General features: G+C 41.3%; 1 protein-coding gene across 7 annotated transcripts in view; it reads left to right on the top strand.

Moving 5' to 3' along the window:
• LOC135217152 (peroxisomal N(1)-acetyl-spermine/spermidine oxidase-like) overlaps positions 1 to 26,230 on the top strand; it is a 128,753-nt gene that overhangs the window by 54,713 nt on the left and 47,810 nt on the right. For 6 of the 7 annotated variants that reach the window (XM_064252868.1, XM_064252867.1, XM_064252864.1 and 3 more), the window contains exons 2-8: positions 5,072 to 5,289; positions 5,897 to 6,013; positions 6,378 to 6,482; positions 9,921 to 10,071; positions 17,343 to 17,541; positions 23,853 to 24,077; positions 24,575 to 24,700. In XM_064252868.1, the coding sequence (XP_064108938.1) occupies positions 5,133 to 5,289; positions 5,897 to 6,013; positions 6,378 to 6,482; positions 9,921 to 10,071; positions 17,343 to 17,541; positions 23,853 to 24,077; positions 24,575 to 24,700 (1,080 nt within the window). In that variant the 5' untranslated portion in view covers positions 5,072 to 5,132. The remainder of the gene's footprint in view (positions 1 to 5,071; positions 5,290 to 5,896; positions 6,014 to 6,377; positions 6,483 to 9,920; positions 10,072 to 17,342; positions 17,542 to 23,852; positions 24,078 to 24,574; positions 24,701 to 26,230) is intronic. The other variant, XM_064252870.1, reaches the window with a different exon arrangement.

Below are 26,230 nucleotides of genomic sequence, written 5' to 3' on the forward strand. Positions count from 1 at the left end.
GAGCCCCCTCAAAAACCAGGGGAAAGAAATGACTTTTCGGCCCTCCAGACACCAGTCGGGGCGAGACTCGCTCTCTTCGCCGAAGCATGGAGGATAAGAGGGGCGAACTCTTGGTCACTCGAAGTGATCGAGAAAGGTTACAAAATCCTGTTTCTATCGAAACCGCCATTAAGCATAGAACCAATAGACCTTTTGCCCTCTTATCAGGATTCAAAGCAACAGATTTTATTAGACCTTTTGGATCAAATGTTGGAAAAGAGAGCAGTAGAAAGAGTTGTATCACGGAACTCTCCAGGCTTCTACAACAGGCTTTTCCTTGTTCCGAAGCACTCGGGAGGATGGAGACCTGTCCTAGACGTAAGCAGGCTGAATCTTTTTGTAAGGAAAATAAAATTCAAGATGGAAACTGCACAGTCTGTTTTAGCTTCCCTGAGACCAGGAGATTGGATGGTGTCCTTGGATCTCCAAGACGCCTATTTCCATGTTCCGATACATCCTCGGTCCAGGAAGTTCCTCAGATTCGTTCTGAAAGGACAGGTCTTCCAATTCAGAGCTCTCTGTTTCGGGCTGAGTACAGCCCCTATGATATTCACGCTTCTGATGCGAAATGTAGCAAGATGGCTCCATCTCTCGAAGATAAGAGTCTCACTCTATCTAGACGATTGGCTGATCCGGTCCACGTCAAAGGAACAGTGCCTGGAGGACCTACATACGACATTACAGCTGACGAAGGACCTAGGCCTTCTGGTCAACTTCGAGAAGTCCCATCTGATTCCCACACAGTCCATCGTGTATCTGGGGATTCAGATGGATTCAGTGGCTTTTCAAGCATTTCCATCCATAGAACGTCAGCTAAAATGCTTAGAGAAAGTATCGGTCTTCTTAGAGAAGGAAATATGCTCGGCGAGGGAATGGATGAGTCTGCTGGGGACCATTTCCTCGCTGGAGAAATTTGTTTCTCTGGGAAGGCTGCACCTCAGACAGCTTCAGTTTTTCCTAGCAGACAACTGGAAGAACAAGAAAGACCTAGACGAGATTTTGAGAATCCCTCAATCGATCAAAGAGCATTTGAAGTGGTGGTCCGATCCCGTCAAGCTATCGGAAGGGATGTCCCTCAAAGTTCTGAGCCCAGACCTAGTGTTGTTCTCAGACGCGTCCATGACGGGCTGGGGAGCAACACTGGGGGAGGAAGAAGTTTCAGGCCTCTGGAGAGGGGAACAGAGGTCCTGGCACATAAACCTCAAGGAGCTAGAGGCGATTCGTTTGGCACTTCAATGCTTCGAGTCAAGGATTGTGGGACGAATTGTACAAGTCAACTCGGACAATACCACGGCGCTCGCGTATATCAAAAAACAGGGAGGAACTCTATCTCGTTCCCTGTTCTGGATAACGAGGGAAATCTTAATTTGGGCGAAGCTGAGAAATGTAACGATTCTAACGAGATTCGTTTCAGGACAGCAGAACGTTCGTGCGGATCTCCTCAGCCGTCAACATCAAATGCTTCCAAACGAATGGACTCTCCATCCAGAGATTTGCAAGGAGTTATGGAAACTTTGGGGACGCCCACTGGTAGACCTCTTCGCGACGGCAAAAACGAAGAGGCTTCCTATTTACTGCTCTCCGGTTCTAGACCCAGGAGCAATAGCAATAGACGCCATGCTTTGGAATTGGAAGGGGATGGATCTCTACGCCTTTCCTCCATTCAAACTCCTGGGAGAGGTAATAAGGAAGTTTGTGGCGTCGGAAGGAGCAAGAATGACGTTGATCGCCCCCTTTTGGCCTGCAAGCGACTGGTTCACAGAGGCCATGTCATTTCTGGTAGATTTCCCAAGGACACTTCCAGAAAAAATCGATCTACTCAGACAGCCCCACTTCGAGAGGTATCACGGAAACCTCTCCGCTCTGAGTCTGACTGCATTCAGACTATCCAAAAGTTGGCCAGAGCGAGAGGTTTTTCAAGATCGGTGGCAAGAGCTATTGCCAGCGCTAGAAGAACATCTTCTCAAGCTGTCTACCAATCGAAGTGGGCTGTCTTCAGAAGTTGGTGTAGAAGGCAAAATATTTCCTCCTCCACGACCTCTGTGAGCCAGATTGCTGATTTCCTCCTACATCTTAGAAATATAGACAAACTTTCAGTGTCAACGATTAAAGGCTACAAAAGTATGCTGTCAACGGTCTTTCGACACAGGCGGTTGGATTTATCAAATGATAAAGATCTTCACGATCTATTGAGGTCCTTTGAAACCTCAAAAGCTCCACGAGACAAGATTCCCTCATGGAATTTAGATGTTGTCTTAAAGTTTTTAATGTCAGCCCCATTTGAGCCTATGCACGCTGCCTCTTTGAAAGATGTAACTAGGAAAGCTATTTTCCTAACCGCTTTGGCAACAGCTAAGAGGGTTAGCGAAATCCAAGCTATGAGTAAACATGTGGGTTTCAGAGAACACAATGCGGTGTGTTCGCTGAGCCCCTCGTTCTTAGCTAAGAACGAAAACCCATCCAACCCCTGGCCTAAAAGCTTTGATATCAAGGGGTTATCAGAGTTCGTCGGACGAGAGCCAGAGAGAGTTTTGTGCCCTGTCAGAGCTCTCAAATTTTATCTGGAAAAGACCAAACAATGTAGAGGCCCGTCAGACAACCTGTGGTGTTCGGTCAAGAGGCCGGAATTACCAATGTCTAAGAACGCACTGGCGTTCTTCTTGAGAAACACCATCAGGGAAGCTCATTCGTCCTGCACGGATGGTGATCTTAAACTGCTAAAAGTTAATGCTCACGAGGTTAGAGCGGTAGCTACTTCGGTGGCTTTTCAGAAAAATATGGCACTCAGTGATATCCTGGGTGCCACATTTTGGCGAAGCAACTCTGTGTTCGCTTCACACTACCTCAGAGATGTGAAGGCGACATATGAGAATTGCTACTCGCTTGGACCATACATTTCCGCGGATACAGTATTGGGGACGAGAAGCAATACGAACCCCATCCTTTAGAAAATGGATGTGTATGATTTTAATTATGGGTTTGTTTTTTACGGTCGTAGGGTTGGCCGCTTGAGGCGGTCTTCCCTTTAATTAGCCTGAAAGTTATGGGACTAACTTTAGTGAGGCTAGGTTAGGTGGTATTTATTATGCTTCGTTGTCTTCAGTATGGTCAATATGGTCTAGTCACATTGTGGTCACGCTCCCGTTGACAGATCATCTAGAACTATCCAGCTATACAGGAAATTCTAGTTAAGCAGAAGCAGGCTTGGGTGACAGTAATCACGAAGTCAGCTATGCTAACAGGTAGGGAACCAAGATGTCAATCATCTGCATGTGAAATGTTTCCAAAATCCTTCTATTCTGTCCCTTCCCACCTCCAATGGTGGGATTCAGCTATATATATATCTGGCAGGTAAGTGTCATGAACAAAATGATATTGTCATGATACAATAAAGTTTGTTCATACTTACCTGACAGATATATATAATCAAGTACCCACCCACCTCCCCTCAGGGGACAGTGGTAAAGAAAATCTGAATAGAAAATGGGAATGGTTCCCGGTATCCGCCTCCCAGCGGCGGGAATGGGTACTAACCACCTAGCCGACCACTGCGTTTGCCGGGAGTTTCGAAATTCTGTCGGTCGTCGAGAATACAGCTATATATATATCTGTCAGGTAAGTATGAACAAACTTTATTGTATCATGACAATATCATTTTTATTTTCCATAATAGAGACTAAATTTAAATTATGAAATGAGGATAAACTGAGGCCCATTGCAAATTAGTGCCTACAGTGGGTCGAAGGTTGCTAGGCCTACTTCCCCTAATAACTTTTCTAACCTAACCTAATCAAGGGTGCCATATTTTGCATGTCCTTTTATATGTCAGTTGATTGAAGTGCAATTATGATATAAAAGGGTTAAAATTGAATTCATTATTGAATTGAATTCGTTATTAAAGTGCAAATTACTTTAACATTTTTACAGTAGACATAAATGTAAAGAAAATTGCTACGCAGAGGTATCATTTTTAGTATAGTTTTCCAGCTAAACAGAGTAGAAAATGGTGTATATGATGCAGTACATTTGATATCATTTGAGAAACTCACCAAGATGACCTCCTTATTAAGAAATATGCTATCTTTTGGTCGAAGTTTTTGCAACTCTAGTGGCTAGCGCTAAACATTGCAGGGTAGATCTAGGCAATAACACTGCGTCGGGTATTTCTTTGGGAATTACAGTTTCCTGTAGTATTTGGGTTGTTTATTAAGAATTTGCCGTTATTTTTCTGGGGTCAACTGTAATTAACCCCCAGGGGCTAGTACTAAACGTAGCGAAATACATTTGACATCCCACTCCCTAATGGCTTTCATATTCGCTGGTCTATTCCTTGCATTCCGTGCGGAGGTATTGCATAGAATTACCCATTGCAGAAGCTCCACAGGATGCCTTGTTTAGTACCAGGCCGTTGAGGTTGAAATTAAAAATGTAGACAAGCAATAGTTAATTTCTAATTTTACCAGTCATTTTCTCAAATTATCTCGCCTGTACTGCATTATACACACCATTTTCTAAATTGTTTAGTTGGAAAATTATATTTCAGAGACATTTGTGCTGCTGTCTCCTGTATTCTAACCAAGGATTTGATTTGTATTGCTGAGTAAAATACAAATTGCTTAAAGAGATGGCATAGTATGTAGAGTAGGGGTTCATGAATTAATGGGGACAGGGGTGGTTCCAGGGGTTAATTTAAAGATCTACCAAAGTGCAGTCTAACCTGCAAATGAGGTTAGTTCAGAATGAAGAGTGTGTGGCTATTATTTACTCAAAGAACATGGCAATGGAAAAACTTTAAAGAAGTATTATACTAAGATTAGACAGCAACCAGATTTTTATGTATTAGCACTAAATGTGTACAGTGCATACTTGCCGATTCTCCCATTTGTCGTATCTTAATTTCCTTTAAAATCTTTTATAACAGCAATTGAGACAAGGATCAGTATTACTATAAGAAATAGCAGTAATGTAATTAAAATTGTATACTGCAAATTTTAAGTACTTTCAAGCAATATTCTATTTCATTATTTTTCAGTGACACCAGTTTGCAGTAGTAAATTCTTCAGACAGTGTACGCTACGGAAAATTAATAAGAGATGGATAGTATTATGCGTCAGGTGCGAGTTTGCATCATTGGTGCAGGTGTTGCAGGACTAGGGGCCGCCCAAAAGTTGGTTGAGGCTGGGATTAAGGACATAGTTGTGTTGGAAGCACAGGGTCGCATTGGTGGCAGGGTTCACACTGTCCCACATGGTAAGTGTACATATTTAGCAGTTTGATGAAAATTTCCCATTTAAAATCCATTCCACCTTTTTTGCGTAAATTGTTTAGGAAAATGGTGTAATAGTATTCTGTACATAGCCCACACGAGGATACATTGTTTCATAACAGTAGCTAGACAATAAAAATTTTAATTTCTTGGTACCAAAAACTCTGTACAGTATAGTGTTGTGCAGAAGTAGTCAAACATTTGGTAAATGCTGTTGTATCATACATCAGTCGCGTAACAAATTTGGATTGTTGCTCAACTACTGAATCACTATCAGTTTTAGTGCTGTCTTGCAGCAATTCCAAAACATTTCGGTATTTAACTCGGAATACTTAGAATGAGAATTCATGAACAACTGTGTTAGGGGAAGTAATGAGGAGATAATGGTGAAACATCCTAACATGTGTAGACTTGTTATTAACCTTATCTTGTAGATATCTAGTGTGAAACCCCAAGAAATGGTTTTTTTATTGTTAGATGCTATTAGAGGAATATTTTCTGTAACCTTGAGTCATTTTTGTCTTACTAGTATTCCTATATAAATTATTGTATTGGGTATTTCAATAGTATATAGTATATGTATTTTTTCAGGTGATTACCATCTTGAATTTGGGGCCCATTGGATCCATGGGGAAGAAGGGAACGTGGTGTTTGAATGGGCATCTGAAAATGGGTTAACAGAAGATGCCATGTCTCTTACTCAAACAGGTAAATATACTGTGAATTGAGGTTTGCTGGACCTTTCAAGTAAAAGGTAAGAAGGCCATTCTTTGAGAGGATATATATACCCCTTCCCCCTCGAGTACACTAAAAATTCCAATATGATCAATGTTTTTTATGTTCCTCTCTGAAACTGACAGAGATGTTTCAAAAGCACTGTTTTTATGACATTATCAAATTTGTTTTGTGAATACCTGAGATTTTTAGGAGAGTCATAAACTGTATTGCTTATAAAAATGAATCTTTTCATTTTAATCTTTGCACAGACTTGAATCCCCATCACTTCTAACACTGGAACATATTCGAATTTGAATATATTACCTAAGTGCTGGAGTTTTCACATACTTTACAGGTGGAATTGAAAAGGGCAAAGGACCTGCCCGGAAGAAACTTATAAGAGATAAAATGCTAGCCATGATGAGTGAATCGGAGGGAAGGATAGTTGCAAAACTTGATGGTACCTATTTAGAGGTTTAAATTGTAATTTGTTCTCATTTTAGGATATTTTCACGTATATTGTAGAGGCTTAGGGAACACTCTTTCAGGCAAGCCGCAAACCATGCCATTATGCCTGGTTATAAAAGGAGTTGACAGAAAGCTTGGTTGGTATTTATTACAAACAAAGAGAAACTTAACTTTGTGTATATATCTGCTGACAATTACAGTCCTACCCTCTACCTGTCCTAGAGTTTAATAAATTTTTGATAGTGTATTGAAGAATTATGGCTATTTGTGTGTTTGTTTTTGCTTTTATATACATAACTATCTAGCGTTTTATTTGGTTGTTGGTCCTGAATAAACAATTGTGTTTATGTTCTGTTATTGTCTATTGCTCTATTTACATGAACATAACTCTTCGGTAATCTAACTGTCATCTCCTTCTTGGAGCAGAAAAGTCTGCTTACAGAGTATGTTCTTAGGTGTGGTCATGTATCCTCACTCAGTATTACCTGATAGATTCATAAGATCTAAAGGTAAGAGGGATATGTAAGAGAGTTTGTCTAGGTATTGCTGGTGGACTTTGTGTCGTAACCTTATGATTGCCATTAGCAGAGGTGCTTACCCTATGTATTCAAATAACAAGGGCAAATATTGCTCCCACTAATATGTTTGGAGTAACGAGGGATAGTCATCATAATTTTATTATTGACAAAAGTTCAAACTTAAAAGAACGACTTTTGAACAACTGAACCAGGCATAATGGCATTTACAAAAGTGTTAGGCTTTTATCTGCAAATTAATCATTGTACATATTAGATATTTTTGACACAGTATTTACTTGTATGTTTGACAAGACTAAAGATTAACACCTTATTCAACTCCATGGGGCTTGCATCCAGCAGTTTTATTCATGAAAATATTTGCTTGGCATGGAAATTCAACCTCTGCTGTCTTTCTTCATTCATGCAAGACTTGGTGCTTTAGGTAAACTGTCTTATTTAGGACCTGATAATCACTTTGTATGAGTCTGCATGCTAATTAACATTGAAAATCTGTAGTTTATCCAAATAATTTTATCTGTAATATTGGCTGAAGCACAAAATCTAATTGTGTATACGGTTATCAATCACAGTTGTGCCTTGAGTATGTAATGGTCTTATCCTACACTGGTCTCACCTTTGAAATATAATAGTATATATATACCCGTCCCCTCAAATCACACATATACTTATATGCACAGGTAATATGTTAGTACAAGTTTGGCAAAGCATTTATGTTCGTCTCCAGGGGTATAGCTGTATATAAGCGATTTTTTGAAGATATCTTTTACTAAATATAGTACTGTAATCCACTGTCTTCCTGTTAACATTCTATGAGATTGTTAACAGGGGAAATAAGTCCTTGGAAGATGAAATGAGGAGAAGCACTTGATATTTACATTTTTCATTTGCATAGTGGAAATTTAATTAAAACCATGGAAAGAGTTTAAGAATGGGGTAAAGTTTAAGGAAAGTTGGTGGAGAATGTGAGTTTTGGAGAGGATTGTACCACAAAAGTAAGTGAAGATTGATGGCCAAAGAACAGTTTTCTAGGGGTTTTATTGCAGCTAAAGTTAAAATGTGGAATATTTTGCCTAGTGCAGTTGTTGAATCTTCTGATCCCCAAATGTTGAAGTAAAGTGCAAATTCATTCCTGCTTTCTGCTGACATCTCCTGAGTTTAAGGGTACCAGGTTTTTTTCGTATTCCCTCATACTTATCTATTTATCACCTTTTCCTACAACTTGTCTCTACAGTCTGGTTTCACTTTGGAGCCCTTGTAAGTGTATGATAAAGTCCTTAGATTTTGTCCATAAGGATTTTCAGCTGAGGATTTAAAGAAAGAAAGAATGGTAGTAGTACTCTGAACAAAGAAAGTTGCAAAAATATAAATATAAAAGAAAACTTCACATCTTCTTGAAAGTTTCAATAAAAGTTGACAAATGAATGTAAAAAAAAAGTACAAAGAGTAGAGCAGATAAGCTTATCAGTCCAAGGGTAAGAGTGATAGTTCAATGGTGAAATTTTAGAATATCAAGAGTTAAGAGAGCGCCTCAGCGGCGTGGTTGGTATGGTATTAGCGTCCCACCTCAGTGGTCTCGGGTTCAATTCTCAGCCATTCCATTGAGGAGTGAGAGATGTGTATTTCTGGTGATAGAAGTTCACTCTCGACGTGGTTCGGAAGTCACGTAAAGCCGTTGGTCCCATTGCTGAATAACCACTGGTTTCCTCCATGGCAACGTAAAAAGCACCATACAAAAAAAAAAAAAAAAACCCAACCGTGCAAAAAAAAAAGTCAAGAGGGTCAAGAATGTTGATTCTAACCTGCTGTACCATCAAAACTGAGGGCAAATTAAAGAGAAAGTCAAGGTGGCAAGACCAGACCCTAATGACATTACAGACGCTCCTCTACTTATGAACTAGTTACATTCCAAATGACTGTTTGTATCTTTGTTTGTTTTTAAGCCCAACTTGATATACTCAGAGCCATTACATACAGTACCATTCATGTTTTTCATACTAGTACAGCATAAAACTAGTATACTGTATTCCATATCGAGTATCATATTAATTCAAATTATATATGAAACCTAAATACATTAGGTACATTAGGCAAATTATGATAATAATATAGTAAAGTACTGTTTTAATTTACAATCACAATTGTTCGTTTCTCTGAAAGTTCATAAGTTGAAAGTTCTGAAGTAGAGGAGTATCTGTAGTATACACCATCCTAAAGTGAGAGATGGTGCATGATGACAAATGTAGATGAGCAGTCCATTATACTTAGCTAACATTGTTGCCATTTTTAATAACAAAAGTTGCCATACTTAGGTTTCCTTAGCAATCTGCTGTGTTTACTGAAAAGGAGAAAAGAATTATTCTCACTTTGTTCATCTTTATTTGAGCATAATTCCCACTGGTGTTGGGAGCTATGCATTGATAAAAAAGAAAATAACACTTTTCCAGGCATCTTATTTCTCATGCTATAAGGGATCACTGCTGAACTGTTCACCATTCACCATGCCACTAGCAGTAATTCTTAAAGTACTCTATGTTTTGATTACTTATAGATCTTTTAATGTTTTAAAGAATTGTGTACAGAACTTTTTTGTCAAGCCTTGCCCACATTAGAATACTAATTCACAATTACTCTGTAAAGTTGGTGAATATTGTGGATTTCGAATTATTCAAAGAAATCAACTACAGTATGTGATAAGTATAAAGTACTATAACTCCTTAATTATTTTTTAAGTAACCTTCACATGAAGGTAGTAACATAATCTAGTGAAAGTTCATCATTTAAGTTCATTCGTGTTACACATTTAGAAATAGTTTTTCGTTCAGGTTCTTGTTTTTTTATATGGTCCTAGTTGCAAGATCAGGATGTAAATATTGACCTCTCATCAACCATAGGTATAGGAGAGACCATGTTTGTACGTCCCAGTGGAGAGGTCGTTAGCGGGGAAGTTGTGGATGAATTTCGCCTGGCCAGAGACAACATTGAAGAAGACTCACAGAGCATCGCTTCTTTTCCAAAATCCTTCGGAGAATATTTTTTAGAACGGTAGGTCTTTATGTTAAGCTAATGAGAAAGGTTTGTTGTTTGACAAGAATGGCACTCTGTATACTGTTCTGTTGAAGGTATATGCATTATACCATCTCAACTTAGCGTAGAAGTTTCTTCATTTCAGCAGGTAATTTTGGAGTGGCTGTCCGAAGTTCATTTATTTTCCCAGCTTTTTCCGATATAAATGAACTTCAGACACCTGCTTTATAATTTACTGCTGAAATGAAGAATCTTATACACCAAGTTGAGAAGGCAATATATAAGCTCAGTGGCAAACAGAGCTCCATTCTTTCCAATGAAGCTTGCCTCAAAGATGGTCTGTTTATCATCATTATTATTATTATTATTATTATTATTATTATTATTATTATTATTATTATAATCAATTAGTTTTATACATTTAACTTACCTGTCAGATATATACTTAGCTATTTGACTCCGTCGTCCGACAGAAATTCGAATTTCGCGCACACGCTACCTGTAGGTCAGGTGATCTACTTACCTGCCGCTGGGTGGCAGGACTAGGAACCATCCCCATGTTCTATCATATTTTTTCTGTCGGCCATACTGGCAACATCGTTGTGGGTATCTCCGGCTGGATTCGTATTTTGCATCGCAATTGATCTTCGTTTGGACTTCTCGGTGACGTATTTGCATTGATTGTACTGGCATACGCGATTGTGGACCGTTTTTGGAATTTGATTTGGATTGTTCAACATGATGTCTGATTCTGGATATGTGGTGAGAATGTGTGTGAATGTGGGTTGTAAAGTTAGGATGCCGAAGGCATCGATTGATCCTCATACTATTTGCAAGAAATGCAGGATGTATGAATGTTCTTTTGGTAATACTTGTAATGAATGCAAGGATTTGAGTGCGGAAGAATGGAAATCTCTAACCTCATACGTGAAGAAGTTAGAAAGAAACAGGGTGAGGAGGTCTTCTTCCAAACCTTTATCTAGTTCTAGCGGGGTTATCAGTAATATTATACCCTCTTCTCCTTTTACTGCCCCATCTAATGTACCTGCTCCTTTATTAGAACACACAGATTCGGCATCTGAGATTGCGAATCTTAAAGCCGCCCTTCGGAAAATGGAAACCAAAATGGCGGCCTATGAAGGTAAGCAGTGTGATTATTAGTTGCTGTGGATAGTGATATAAGTGTCCCCAGTGCAGTGGAGGGGGCGTCTGATTGTCTTCACAACGCTCCCAGGCCTAGACCTCTTTCAAGCTCCCAAGCCCAGAGGAGAAGGAATGTCGAAAGCCGTAAGGAGGTTGTGGAGGATCCCCAACAGTCAGACGTCCCTTCGGCATTTTCTGTATCGCCACAGAATGCCAGAGAACGCTACAGAAAAAGCGTTCTGCGTGAGTGTTTCTCCTCCTCGGAGAATTCCTCACCTAAAAGAGGTTGGAGATCGGCGGATCTTTCTCGCCCCCTTAAAAGACGTTTGGATGAACCCAGGATTACTTCTAGTCCTGAGCGTTTTCAAGAGGAGGACCATCCAGTAATTAAACAACCGAGGGTAGACAATAATGAAGAGACTAAAAGAATCCTTCGCACTATGCAGGATTCCATCACTTCTCTTGTGGGAGTTCTGTATAAAGACCCTCCCAGAAGGAAAGACGATTTCCTGCCTATTAAGAAGTCTAGGCTATCGAGGGTTCAGACTCGCCATAGTATTTTGTCTTCCTCTGATTTGGAATCGGATTCATCAGCCTTGCATAGGCCGAGCAGGATCCGTTCTCCTGTCAAACGCAGGCACGAGACGCCAGACAAGAGCGTCGAGTTTGCTAGACGTGAAACGTCAGCCAGGCGCGAGCGTCAAGATAGGCGCGTCACGCCAACCAGAAGCAGGACGCCTCCCAGGAGCGAGGCGCCAGGCAAGCGCCAGGACGATACGAGGCGCGAGACGTCAACAAAAAGCAGGACGCCTCTCAGGAGAGAGTCGCCAGGCAAGCGTCAGGACGCTCCAAAGCGGTTGACGCCAGCCAGCAGCATGACGCCTCCCAGGAGCGAGGCGCGAGGCAAGCGCCAGGACGCTTCGAGGCGCGAGACGTCAACAAGAAGCAGGACGCCTCTCAGGAGAGAGTCGTCAGGCAAGCGCGAGGACGCTCCAAAGCGGTTGACGCCAGCCAGAAGCAGGACGCCTACCACGGGAGCGGCTTCTCCTGATAGAGAATCGGTCAGGAAAGAGCGATCTCCTTCTAACCTGGAACTGGAAGAGATTTCTGAGGAAGAAGTTTCAACTAACGAGGGACTTTCCAATTATAAAGTTTTAGCCTCGTTACTTCTAGAGGAGTTTGCGGATTCTCTTAGTCCTGCAGCTCCTCCTTCGCCGAGATCTCTGTTTTCGAGCACAAAAACCCCGAAATCCTCGGCTTTCTTAAAGATGAAACCGGCGATCTCAATGAAGAAAGCCCTCCAGTCTCTAGATTCGTGGCTTTTATCTAAAAAGGAAACTTTGAGAACGGTTTATTGCTCTCCTCCCTCCAAACTGACGGGGAAAAGAGGCATTTGGTATAAGACAGAAGAGGCGATGGGATTGATGCTCCCTTTGTCGGCAGATTCAGATTTCTCGAGTCTTGTAGAGTCTGTGAGAAGATAGTCTCTCAATTCAGCAAAGGCATCCTGGAGTATGTCGGAATTAGATCAGCACCTTAAGGGAATTTTTCACGTCTTAGAGGTGTTCAACTTCCTGGATTGGTCTCTTGGGGTGCTGGCTAAGAAGACGAGTGAGCCAGATTTTCTAGATCCAGAAACTTTGCACAGTGTCCTATCTTGCATGGATAAGGCTGTGCAAGATGGTTCTGGTGAGTTGGCGGCTCTTTTTGGATCTGGAATGTTAAAGAAAAGATCTCTTTACAGTTCCTTTCTGACGAAAGGAGTTTCTCCTTCTCAGAGGTCCGCTCTATTATTCGCACCTCTGTCAGAACATCTGTTTCCTTCATCTTTAGTGAAGGATGTTGCGAGATCCTTGTCGGAAAAGGCTACGCAGGACCTTCTTGTACAATCTACAAAGAAAAGTAGACCTGCAGTTAAGACTCAGAAGAAGGTGGCTCGGACTCCAGTGGTCCCCTTTCGTGGAGCCCCCTTCAACTCGATCAACTTCGGAGAGAAGACCCTTCGACAAGCGAGGGAGGTCTTCCTTCCGCTCTTTTAAAAAGAGCAAATAGCAGCCATGTCCTCCAAGCACAGGTAGGGGCCAGACTTCAATACTTTCTGGATGCCTGGTCCGTAAGAGAAGCAGATCCCTGGACTCTGTCTGTCCTACAGAAGGGGTACATCATTCCCTTCGTAGACAGACCTCCTTTGGCAACATCTTCAAAGGATTTGTCGACGAGTTACAAGGACCCTGGACTGAACGAGACTCTCCTTCAGACGGTGGTGTCGATGAGGGACAAGAATGCAATAGAGCTAGTGCAAGATCCTTTCTCCCCGGGGTTTTACAACCGCCTTTTCTTGGTTCCAAAGGCTTCGGGGGATGGAGACCCGTCTAGATGTAAGCGTCCTGAACAGGTACGTGGAGAAAAAGAAGTTCTCCATGGAGACTTCAGCTTCAGTTCTGTCTTCCCTACATCAGGGAGATTGGATGGTATCCCTGGACCTTCAGGATGCTTACTTTCATGTTCCGATTCACCCATCGTCAAGAAAATATCTAAGATTTGTTGTTCAAGGACAAATCTTCCAATTCAGGGCCTTGTGCTTCGGCCTATCGACCGCCCCTCAGGTATTCACGTATCTGATGCGGAACGTGGCCAAATGGCTTCATTTAGAAGGGATAAACATCTCAATGTATCTCGACGATTGGCTAATCCGGGCCAGTCGGAGAAACGGTGTTTGGAGGACCTACAGTCTACTTTGAACCTAGCAAAGACGTTAGGATTACTCGTGAACCTCGAGAAATCGCAGATGATCCCCAGTCAGAACTTAGTCTATTTGGGGATTCGGATGGATTCTCGGGGTTTTCGGGCTTTTCCGTCCCAGGAAAGGATTGCTCGGGGATTACAAAAAATCTCGAGCTTCCTAGAGAAAGAACGGAGTTCGGTGAGGGAGTGGTTAAGTCTTCTGGGAACCCTTTCCTCACTAGAACAGTTCATTTCGCTAGGAAGACTCCACCTTCGCCCTCTTCAATTCTTCCTAAGAAGAATTTGGAGTTGGAAGAACGGGCAACTTTCGGACACTTTCAGTATTCCTCTGGAAGTAAAGAATCATCTGAAGTGGTGGATTTTTCCCTTAGAAAAGAACGAGGGCTTGTCTCTAGAAGTTCGGAACCCAAACCTAATCTTGTTCTCAGACGCTTCAGAGAAGGGATGGGGAGCGACTCTAGGGACAAAAGAAATATCAGGCCAATGGAGGAAGGATCAGCTAGACTGGCATATAAACTCCAAAGAACTTTATGCCGTTCTTCTAGCTCTAAAAGCCTTCGAGACAGAGGTGTTAGGTCAAGTGGTACAGGTCAACTCGGACAACACCACAGCGTTGGCCTATATCAAGAAACAAGGGGGAACTCACTCTCTTTCTCTGTTCCATATAACAAAAGAGCTGTTGTATTGGGCAAAAGAAAAGAAAGTGACTCTTCTCACAAGATTCGTGAAAGGAGAGAAGAACATCAGAGCAGACAGGCTAAGCAGGTTAAACCAAGTTCTCCCCACAGAATGGACCCTTCACATTCAGGTGTCAAGCTCTGTGGTCCCTGTGGGGCAGTCCACATATAGACCTATTCGCCACCTACCTATCCAGAAGGATAGAGAACTTTTGCTCCTTAGTGGAAGACCCAAGAGCGATAGCGGTGGACGCCATGCTGCTGGACTGGTCAGGCCTAGATGCCTACGCCTTTCCCCCCTTCAAAATGTTAGGAGTGGTGTTAAGAAAGTTTGCGGCATCAAGAGGGACGAGACTAACACTCATCGCTCCCTTTTGGCCGTCTCAAGATTGGTTCACAGAGGTACAGGAATGGACAGTGGACTTCCCAAGATCTCTTCCACACAGGAGAGATCTCAAACAACCCCATTTCGAGAGGTACCATCAAAACCTCCCCGCTCTCGCTCTGACTGCCTTTCGACTATCGAAAGACTTGTCAGAGCGAGAGGCTTTTCAAGCAAAGCTTCAAAAGCAATTGCTAGAGCCCGGAGATCTTCAACTATTCGGGTCTACCAATCAAAATGGGATGTATTTAGAAGATGGTGTAAGAAGAATAAACTGTCCTCTTCCGATACCTCTGTGACCAACATAGCTGATTTTCCTTAGGGAAGAATCAAAATTATCAGTTTCTACCATTAAAGGTTATCGAAGTATGCTTTCGGCCGTATTTCGAAACAGAGGTTTGAGAATTGCAGAAGATAAAGACCTCCACGATCTTATTAGATCTTTTGAAACCTCAAAAACCTTTTCTCCTCGCACTCCGAACTGGAACCTAGATGTAGTTTTGAGATTTCTATCATCTAGTAGATTTGAACCTCCTCTCAACGCGTCGTTTAGAGATCTAACGAGAAAATGTATTTTCTTGTTGTCGTTAGCGACTGCGAAGAGAATTAGTGAAATACACGCTCTAGATTCTCGAGTAGGATTTAAGAGTGATGCGGCAATTTGTTCTTTCCAGACTCTGTTTCTGGCCAAGAACGAGAACCCCTCTAAACCCTGGCCAAAGAGTTTTGAAGTTAAAGGACTTTCAAATCTAGTAGGAGAGGAATTAGAAAGATCTTTATGTCGGTTAGAGCTTTGAAGTTCTATTTAAAGAAGAAGAATGAACTAAACGGATGTAAACAAAGCCTGTGGTGCGCAGTTAGGGATCCTAGTAGACCCATGTCAAAAAATGCATTAGCATTCTTTGTGAGGAACATTATTACGGATGCTCATAATGACTGCACTGAAGACTCTTTCAGGACTCTCCGAGTGAAGGCTCATGAGGTTAGAGCGGTAGCCACTTCATTAGCATTTCAGAAGAACATGTCTTTAAAAAGACATTGTGGATGCGACTTACTGGAGGTGTAATTCAGTGTTCGCATCGCACTATCTCAAGGACGTTAAAGTAACATATGAAAAGTGTTTCTCTCTGGGTCCTTTTGTATCAGCCGATACAGTGCTGGGGCTGGGAGCACATAACGATCCTTAGAAAAATTTGTATTTGTTCAAAATTTTGATAGTACATAGATCTACCTTGTGAGACGAGTTGTTGGTTTTTTCTGCTGATTAGTATGCTTGCTGGCGCTACAAAGGACGTCCGAGCTTGGATCAGTGGGGGGGAAGGGGGTCAATGAAGACGTCTTTACTGACTAGATTGTACAAACATTTTTTTTTAAATTTTATTTTTAATTTTGTACTTTACTGTACGAATGTTTGTGTTTCGAGTTTGTGGTCGTTTGCAAGAGGTTAGGGGATAACTTCTTGCAATCTTAGAACTAACATGGATAGGTTGAGGTGATCGGGATCGATGTTGTGCTCCTTGTATAAGGTCTTGTCAAGTAAGTGGATAAGCACCCATTGACGTAGTCCTTCCAGGATCTACCAAGTAAGCGGGTAAGACCCCTTTGGCAGAACCACAAGAACTCTTAGCCATAGATCAATATCTCCCTGAGGCTCTTGAGACTGTCTAGACTCCTGGATTCTATTCATGAAGTCTTCAGTCTAAACAGGTAGGAACCAAGGTTTTATTTATTTATTACCTACAACGATAGTTGTGATTCCTGTTTGATTCTATATTTAGCTGTCTCTTTCCCACCTCCAATGGTGTGAATCAGCTAAGTATATATCTGACAGGTAAGTTAAATGTATAAAAATGATATTGTTATGATACAATAAAGTTTTATACATACTTACCTGGCAGATATATACAAAATTATACCCACCCTACCTCCCCTCAGGAGACAGGCGGTATAGAAAAAATATGATAGAACATGGGGATGGTTCCTAGTCCTGCCACCCAGCGGCAGGTAAGTAGATCACCTGACCTACAGGTAGCGTGTGCGCGAAATTCGAATTTCTGTCGGACGACGGAGTCAAATAGCTAAGTATATATCTGCCAGGTAAGTATGTATAAAACTTTATTGTATCATAACAATATCATTTTAGTGTGGCTAAACACTCATTTGGTTCAAGGCAACACTTTATTCTTAAATGAGTATTTAGATAAAATATGGGAAGGGAGGAAAGTAAAAGGAAGAAAACAATGCAGCTGAAGCCTAAAACCCTTTAGTACCATCTGCATATGCCATGCAAGGCAGATTCATCACTTGTGAAACTCTGCCTGTCATTATTTTTGTTTTCACAGTTTCAGGAAAGTCAACAGTTGGGGTCAATTAGGAGAAGAGTTAGCAGACTGGCAAGGGCGGTTCCAAAATTGCATCGATGGAACCGACACTTGGTTCCAGGCTTCAGCCAAAGGACATAGCATGTATGTTGAGTGTCCGGGGAATCCAGTAGTAAACTGGAAAAAAGGTGGATATCAGAACCTATTGAATCACTTAAAGGTAATCATATTGATGTAGACAGATTTTTCTTTTCATAAATTAGAGTACTATATGCTAACTTGTTAGTAATTTTTAATGGTCGATAGCCAAGACCACACAATTATACTAAATGTTTCCCTAAGCCATGAAAGCAGATGTGCTTGGGTGTTTGTCGCGTAAATCTGGTGCAATAATTTTGCAGACCATATTGGACTTGTAAATAGGTCATTACTATTGAAACAGCAAAAATCAATGTTTTGCAGAAACAAATCCACAGTTCTTTATGAATGAGTACGTACATCTAAAATAAATATCGACACAGAGCTTTGAGATTTTGTTTGTTCAATGTTTTATTTGTTAATTTAACCCATTTTAGGTCAGGCTTGTTTATATTCTGGATTTAAATCGTGTTTTCAGTTATGTATCTTTAATTTTTCATTTTACTTTGCTTATATGTAATAGAGAAAAGCATTGGAAAATATTTATCATTCACAGAACATATATTATTTGAGGTGAATCTTACCTACTGTTAAATTTAGCTATATCTCCCCGGTGATTAGGCGAGTTGTCATTCAAACAAAAAATTCGCATGGCTGCCTGCCCGGATGACTGTCTAGTTTACCTGTTCTCCACCAGGTGTGTTTCAAATGTTTTAGCTCTTGTCAGAATTCTCCTTGCCGCCATTGCGGCTAGGCGATTGTCAGTATTCTATGAAGTATGGCTGTTTTACACCTGTTTACAGTATTGTAATTTCATTTTCCTAGGATATCTTCCACCGGAAGTAAAGATATCTTCCACCGGAAGTAAAACCAATAACATCAGGCTATGTAGGAATGTTTTGGTGTAACCAGGATGACCTACATTCCTTTGTAATGGCAGGGGTACAGAGTGTGATTTTGGAACTAATAGATGGAAGAATGTAGGGATTTGTTCTGAGAAATTTATGCCTGAATATGTCAGATATAAGAAAGACTGGAACTAATAGATTGCGAGAGCAATTTGTTAGATCAGGACTTAAACCTGTCAGGCTATCCCTACTGAGACTAGGCATTTTAGTAGGCTAGTATTGACTTCCATTGTAGCTCCACCTTCTGCTCCTCATTCGGTTCAGGAAAAGCGTAACGAGAAGTTAGAACATTAACCTATGTCTAGTTCTAATACAATTTGAACTTAGTTCGTGACGGGAACCTTCCGAATCCCTCCAGTGTGCGCTCATTTTTGCGTTCCCTGTTAAAAGTAAGGTGTTGGTGCCCTCGTCTGTACGTAGCCCGAGCCTAGGACTCCCCTGCGACAGTTGGAAACATCCGCTGCCAGGGAACTGGGTCGGTTCTCGGGACGATGGGATTCTGTGCCCTCCAATACCTACTTCTCCCTTTTCATGGTCTGAATATTGTTTAAAGCGTTCGCCAAAGGACTGTTAAAAGAGGCGGGAGCATTGTTGTAACTCCTCTCCCACCGCCTCCCACTTTTGGCGCCTCGTTCTCTCTCTTGTCGACTTGCGGACTGTGGACCAGGGTTCCCAGACATACGATAATTATCGTATGAGTAAGGTAATTTGACCATCTGTACGATAAACGATTATTAATAAAAATATGATAATTTGAAGAGATTTGGTATGATAATTTGGTCTGATACATCGGGGAACCCTGATGTGGACATTGTTGACTCGTGTGAACTGTGAACGCAGTTGACTCATGATGAGTGCAGACTTGGCCGAGTCCCGAGTCGCTTAAACTGTCTTGTTCTCAATGAGTCGTCGTGGATTCGATACAGCACTCAGCTGCTGTCACCTCTTATCAATAAGTGTCGCTTTGTGTCGCCAAGGGTTGCGGAGAAAGAGCAATCCTTTAAGCTCTTTGTTTACCTCCTGTCGGCAGCTGTCTCCTCCCGTCACCCGCTGACGGAAGAAGAGTTTCAATAGAGTTGGAGGAACTCGTTTGGGCCTGTCGGCGTTTGTTGCCACAATACGCTTTGCTGTATCCTCATTTTGTTGAGGATAGAGCCACATAGAGAATATATCTTAATTGTCTTAGCGTGTTTTGGCGCACTCTAAATTATGGAGAAGAGAACCAACGCTTTCTCCAATTTGAGAGCATTTCGTAACTTTTCTCGTCCTCGGACACAATCTCCCTTTGTCTGCCTTGGCTTGTCGTCTTGTCTTTTAAAGTCGAGGAGAGCCAAAGGCCGACTTTCGCTGTTCAACACTTAATGGTCCTTTAACCGTCTTTAATAGGAGGTTCGCTTTCTTTCTCTTTCCTGTGGGGAAATGAACTCGAGACTGACAGACATGCTGATGGATTTTCAGTCTGCTTGAGTTATTACCTTTTATATACGTTGTCTCGTCTCTGCGACTTCTTAGAGAGGTGGAGACGCCAACCCAGCGGGAGTTTTAGTGAGGAAACAAGTAACTAATTTCTGATGCTGCAGGGTAATGTCCTCATGCTTATACTCACTCTGTTTGGAAGAAGTGAGAACACTTTCGCTTCCTGGCTGATTATGCATCTCGGGATTATCTATTTGTAGTCTTATTTTATTCCTTTCGGGGATAAGTGTAGATTCAGGTTCTGGGATATGGACAGTTGCAGCCTCCTAACATGCATGGAGAGACTTGGGACCAGTACTTTATATGGTGGAGATGGTGAAGGGCAGTTGTGATTCTTTGTGATTGCCCTCCACTGGTTTATTCTACTTCTTATAGCTTCCCTTGTCTTCAGCAGAGATCTCTCATAAGTCTCTTTTAGTAGGAGATTGTATATAGATGGAATGATGGTCCAAGGGTAATTCTTTAGGAAGACACCCATTGTATATAGAGGGAATGATGGTCCAAGGGTAATTCTTTAGGAAGACACCCATAAGTAATTGGAGATATTCTTGGACATTTGGAGACTGAATAACAGTAAGTGTCTGCCCATATACTTGTTGGTTTTCTAGCATGGTTTTAGTGCTTTGCCAAAGAATGGTCATACAACCACAGTCATGCAAGTTCCTTCAAGAGGTTTTTACCAGAAGGTATTGCTGTTCTGTGCACTTTGTTTGGGTTAGTGTGCAGCCCTTTATAATTTATGTCAGGGACTTGTTGCCATTGGTAGATGGTGTCGACTTTAGGAGCAAGACACGTCTACTGAATCAGTGATTCAAGTTAGCCCACTCTGTCAACAGTATTCCAAAGGCCAAGGACCTGTTGCTTCTTCTGGCCCAATTTCTATGCATTATATTGTTAATTCTTTATATCCCCATTCTTATCTAGTGATGTGGGGATGATATTTAATTATGCATACTTCCTATATGGTAAGGGCTTTTCCTCATTAGGAAACATGGCCTCACTGGTTATTTTCAGATAATCATGCTCAATTAATGTACAGTTTCAGCATAAGAACTACGACTTACAAATAACTTTCATTAAATTTGTAAATAATCCAGAACCAACTTTGGCTCCAGGACTGTAGGAGGGACACTGTAACCAGGAATCGTCCGTTTGGTTCTTAAACCTGAGTCCAAGTTTTGGTCTTTTCCCTCTGTCATGCAACACAGAGTTTAACTAGTGTCATTACGCATTCATGCAACATAAAATAGTCAAACTACACCTGGTAAAACTTTTTTAGATGTCAGGGCAGTGGAAAGACATCAGGATGCTTAGCAGGTTTATTCCCAGTCAGAAACAAAGTCTTTGTGGGAAATTTGCTGCTTTGAGTGAAATGAAACTACATATTGGTTTGATCATCCATTCTGTGGAAGGACAGTGCTTTATAAATTGGGGATTCAGGAAAAACAAGTGCCTTGATATCCGAAAGTTTGGCACTTGGTGTGGATTTAAGGAAAACTCATTTCGCTGCCTAGCATGTAGATGAACAGGGACCTCCGAATGATTACTACTACTTTGTTGGCCCTCAGGCTTGAGCAGTGAATGTTTCCTTAAATTTTGCCTAATTCAGACTCATAGGCCTGCCCCTGGTATCTACTCTGAATTCTATTGAGCAATTTCATGTTCAAGAATTGCTTAGTCTCCTGTAGAGCCCTTGTAGCCTCAGGACAAAACTTTTCAGAATTTCCAATGCTCTTGGTAGATGTCTCATTCTTCCGTTGAGAAGAAATCAACTCTACTACACAATTCCATACAGTTCCATTGACATAAGCATCTCCTTAACTGCTTGGAGATGTTAGAATGTCTCCTCCCAATAATAAGATTTTCAAGTTATCATAGGATCTGTCCTTAATTTAAAACTGCCATGGCCTGGGGTCAGAAGCAGTGGTCTGTGTGTCGCTGAGGGTACCATTCTGGAGGAATTTTCAGCACCTGGAACCTTGTAGACATCAATGTTTTCTGTTTAGAGGAGATAAGACTTTTCACTGTCTACTTCCAAAGTTATCGTTCTCTACGTACTTTCCTTGGTATTGCATCAAGTACTCTTGGATCTTGCTGAGGACCTGCACTGTAAGGTCAACGTTGAGATTGAAGCCCCTTCATCTCTATATCAGTCTCTCTCTGGAGTGTAGATGTGGGTCTAAACTTTATCTGAATTTACTGTAAAACCTTTTATTTAGCAGTGGTTAATAAGTAAATTTACTGTCAGCACCCTTCTTTAAACTGGTGTAAAGGAAATACTATTTTAGCTTTCTGCCTTAGAGCTGAGGGTGATGTTAAGGCTATGCTTTACAGTTCCCTGTAAGAATTTCAATTTAACCCCTGGGGGTGGGGCGGGGGGGACTTCTCTATCCTGTTGGGCATTTAATTTAAAGGTTAAACCTAGAACATTTTTATCATCCTTTTTAGAGACCTTGAACATCTTTGTCAAAGGTAAATGCTGGAAGAGGCAAAGTTAACCTTTGGTTTTGTGGTTTTAAGAAAAACATATGTTGTGGTCAAAGGTTAGCCTGGAAGTGGCAAGAATCAACCTTTTGTTTTGTGGTATTAGAAAACCAGGCTGTCTTGCCAATGGTTAAGCTTAAAGGCAAAGTTAACTTTTTGTTTTGTGCTTTTAGAAAACCTAAAATGTATTTTGTGAAGGTTAAGCCTGGAAGAGGCAAAGTTAACCTTTTGTGTTGTGATTTTTAGAAACTTATAACGCCTTTGCCAATGGTTAAACATGAAGGCAGAGTTAACTTTTGTTTTGTGGTTTTAGAAAACCTAGATGTATTTGTGAAGGTTAAGCCTGGAAGAGGCAAAGTTAACCTTTTGTTTTATGAATTTTAGAAACTTTGTCAAGGAACACAAGGTCCCCTGTGACATAATGGATAGGCAAGTGCATGAGAACTAGCTCCATATCTTTTACCTTATTGAAGTTAAACATTCATAATGTGAGCAGTAGTTGCAACTTCATTTAGTGTTAAGTCAATTTGTCGCTCCAGAATAGGATTGATGTGTCACAGTAGAAGTACAATTCAGTTTTTGCCCGAACACTACCTTAAGTATACAGAATTGTGTTTGAAAACAGTAAAGCCCTTAATCTGCTACTAGTAGTGGGTAGTCTTTTCCTGAACCGAAAAAGAGCAATTCTTTAGGCTCTTTTGTTTAAATTCCGGGTTTTAATATTTTGGGGAGGTTGAAGGTACAAATTTCGTATAGGAGCATACCTTTATATTGTAAAGGTATTCATTTTAAGTGACTGTCGTTTGATAGGGCTTTTGGACCCAGGCACAGGGGTCCCTCATACCGCCTGCGTTTCATGCTGGCTGAATCGAAGCCGTTTTCTCCGCAAGGCTGCTCTTTGCTGCATACGTATGAGAGCCTTGCTCCCTGAATGGAATCCAACTTCTGGTGGTAGTAAAATCCACCAAGGATTCCAGATCAGGCGAGAATGTTTTGGGTTTCGTATAAGAAACCTTTAGTTCGAATGGCTGAGCGGAATTTTGTCTAGCTGCACTACCCACCATCCTCTTCTTAATGTGGGAATCAGCTAAATTTAACAGTAGGTGAGATTCATCTCAAATAATATAAATTTTCATAATAAAATTTATTATTTGGATACTTACCTACTGTTAAAGTAGACCCACCCAGCCTCCCCACAACTTAGTGGGCTGTTAAGGAGAATTCTTACAAGAACTAAAACATTCCAAACACACCTGGTGGAGAACAGGTAAACTAGACAGTCATCCGGGCAGCCATGCGAATTTTTTGTTTGAATGCCAACTCGCCTAATCGGCGGGGAGATATAGCTAAATTTAACAGCAGGAAAGTATCCAAATAATAAATGTTATTATGAAATTTATATTTTCTTTTGAGACCTTATGTTAGAAATCATTCCCCTGGCATTTGGTAAATTAGAGCATATTATTTTTTGGTTTGCCTCTTCAAACATATCAGTTTTGGGTTTCAGTGCTTTTACTTATTTCAGGGAAGTTTATCGCCATCTCAGTTGCTTCTTGAGACTCCTGTCATGTGTATAGATTGGGATGTGACGTTATCAGACTCCAGTAAAGGATGTATTGTTCATTTAGAGTCTGGTGGGACCATCCAAGCAAATCATGTCATCTTTACGCCTTCTCTTGCTGTGTTGAAGGCGTGTGCTAAAGATCTCTTCAGTCCCCTTCTTCCTGCCAATAAGCTGAGGGCCATCGAAGTAAGTTAGGTTGTTGCTCCAGTAAGTTTTAACCTCTGTTTTTTACATTCTTCATTGTTGCGAGCTAAGTTTTGTATTGCTTATGCAATCATGCATGACTGAATGCAGTTGATATGGTTGCCATAGAAATATAACCTAAAGTGCTATAGATGGGGAGGGACTTAAAGGGAGTACTGTACTGTATATATGGAAGACTTATGCCAAGATAATTTGAGATTGAGTTAATTCCAGATATTTTAAGAGATGAGTCATTGTACTTCACACGGTGCACTGTAGGAATTACTTAAGGTTCTTTGCAGTGTCCCTTCTGCCCCTTTCATTCCTTTTAGTATACATACCTCTGTTTATATCCTCTTTCTTCTTTCTTACTTTCTACCCCTCCTAACAGGTCTCAGTGCTTGACCTTTTACCTAGATTTTAAATTTGGTCCATTTTTTTTTCTTATGAATACAGTTAGTATACAATTGGTCATTTTGAATTTTGTGTTTAATTTTCAGGGCTTAGGAATTGGATGTGTCAATAAAATCTATTTGAAATTTGCAAAGCAGTGGTGGCCAGAAGACTGTGATGGTTTTAGTTTATTGAGGGACCTGAATGATGTTCCAGCTAAAACAACAAGGGAAGTAAGTGAAATAGAATTTTGTTCATGAAACTTACCTGACAGATATATATATAGCTGTATTTTCTGAAGTCCGACAGAATTTAAAAATTCGCGGCACACGCAGTGGGTGGGCGGCCAGGTGGTATACCCTTCCCATTCCGCCGCTGGGAGGCGGATATCAGGAACTATTCCCATTTTCTATTCATATTTTTTTCTGTCGCCGGTCGGTAAACAACTGTTTACAGACCTCCGCCTAGGATTTTGAAACTTCATTAGCCACTTAAGTATCCTAATTATTCTTTCGATTATTAACTTGGATTTGTGGCTAGGCATACGCTATCGTAAATTTTTTCATTGCATTTGATGTCTGAAGCTAGTTAGCCTAGTTTCAGACTTTGTTGTCTGCATGGTAAGGTGAGGCTACCGGAACTTTCGGTAGACACTCGCTTAGTATATATGACGTTTACATGTTTTCTTTGCATAAGGTAATTAGTGTAATGTGTGACTGATTACGGAAGAAGGAGGATTCATTTACGCATTTTAGAGCGTGTTAGAATCAGGAGTTTTCCTCCACAGTAAACAGAAGTTAGAAATAATGAACCTTCTAACCTCCTGTAGATTTTATTTTGCCTAACCCTGTGGTATGGCTTACGAGCCTAGAAGAAGTGTCTGCTAAAGGATTACATCAAGTAATCTTAGACTAAAGTGCTCGCTCTCCAATCAGTGTTTGTGAAGTGTAGTGCCCCTTGTGTTGTGGAGGGGGCGTCAGATCGGCCCCATAATGCCTCTAGGCCTGGACCTCTGTCGGACTCCCCAGGACTCAGGGAGAGGGCATGTCGAAAGCCGCAAGAGGGTTACGGGGGCTCCCCACCGATCTGGGCGTCCCCTTCGGCAGAACCTGTTGACTCTTCCCAGGCTGCTAAAGATCGTGCACGTGCACGAATCTTGAAGGATTGCTTCTCGTCCTCCGAGGCGTCCTCCCCACACAGGGGTTGGAGTTCTCGGAAGGACTCGCGCCCCCTAAAGAAGCTTTAGAGAAGAGGACGCTTCACGTCCTCTCTCTCGTCACGAGAGGATGAAAGAGTAAAGAGACCACATTTTCCCTTTTAGAAGAATGCACTGGCTCTTTTCCTAAGGGACATTTAAGGAGCTCATTCATCTTGCCAGAAGAGTGATTGAGCCTCCTGCGAGAACGCTCATGTATATATCATTTATACATTATTAAGGAGGCGCTTCATTCATCTTGCCAGAAGAGTAAGTGATTTGGACCCCTTCCTGCGGAGTTTGACCGTTCATGTATACATCATGTAATACATATTAAGGAGGTCTCATTCATCTTGCCAGAAGAGTTGATTTGAGCCTCCTGCGAGTGAAACGCGGTGGAACGTCATGTATATGAACGCTCATGTAAATATCACTTATACATTATTAAGGAGGTTCATTCATCTTGCCAGAAAGAGTGATTTGAGCCTCCTGCGAGTGAACGCTCATGAAGTTAGAGCTGTTTCAACCTCGCTAGCATTCCAAAGAATTTGGTAATCAAGGACATTCT

This window comes from Macrobrachium nipponense, chromosome 7, assembly GCF_015104395.2.
Source record: "Macrobrachium nipponense isolate FS-2020 chromosome 7, ASM1510439v2, whole genome shotgun sequence".
In the NCBI taxonomy this organism is placed as follows: Eukaryota; Metazoa; Arthropoda; class Malacostraca; order Decapoda; family Palaemonidae; genus Macrobrachium; species Macrobrachium nipponense.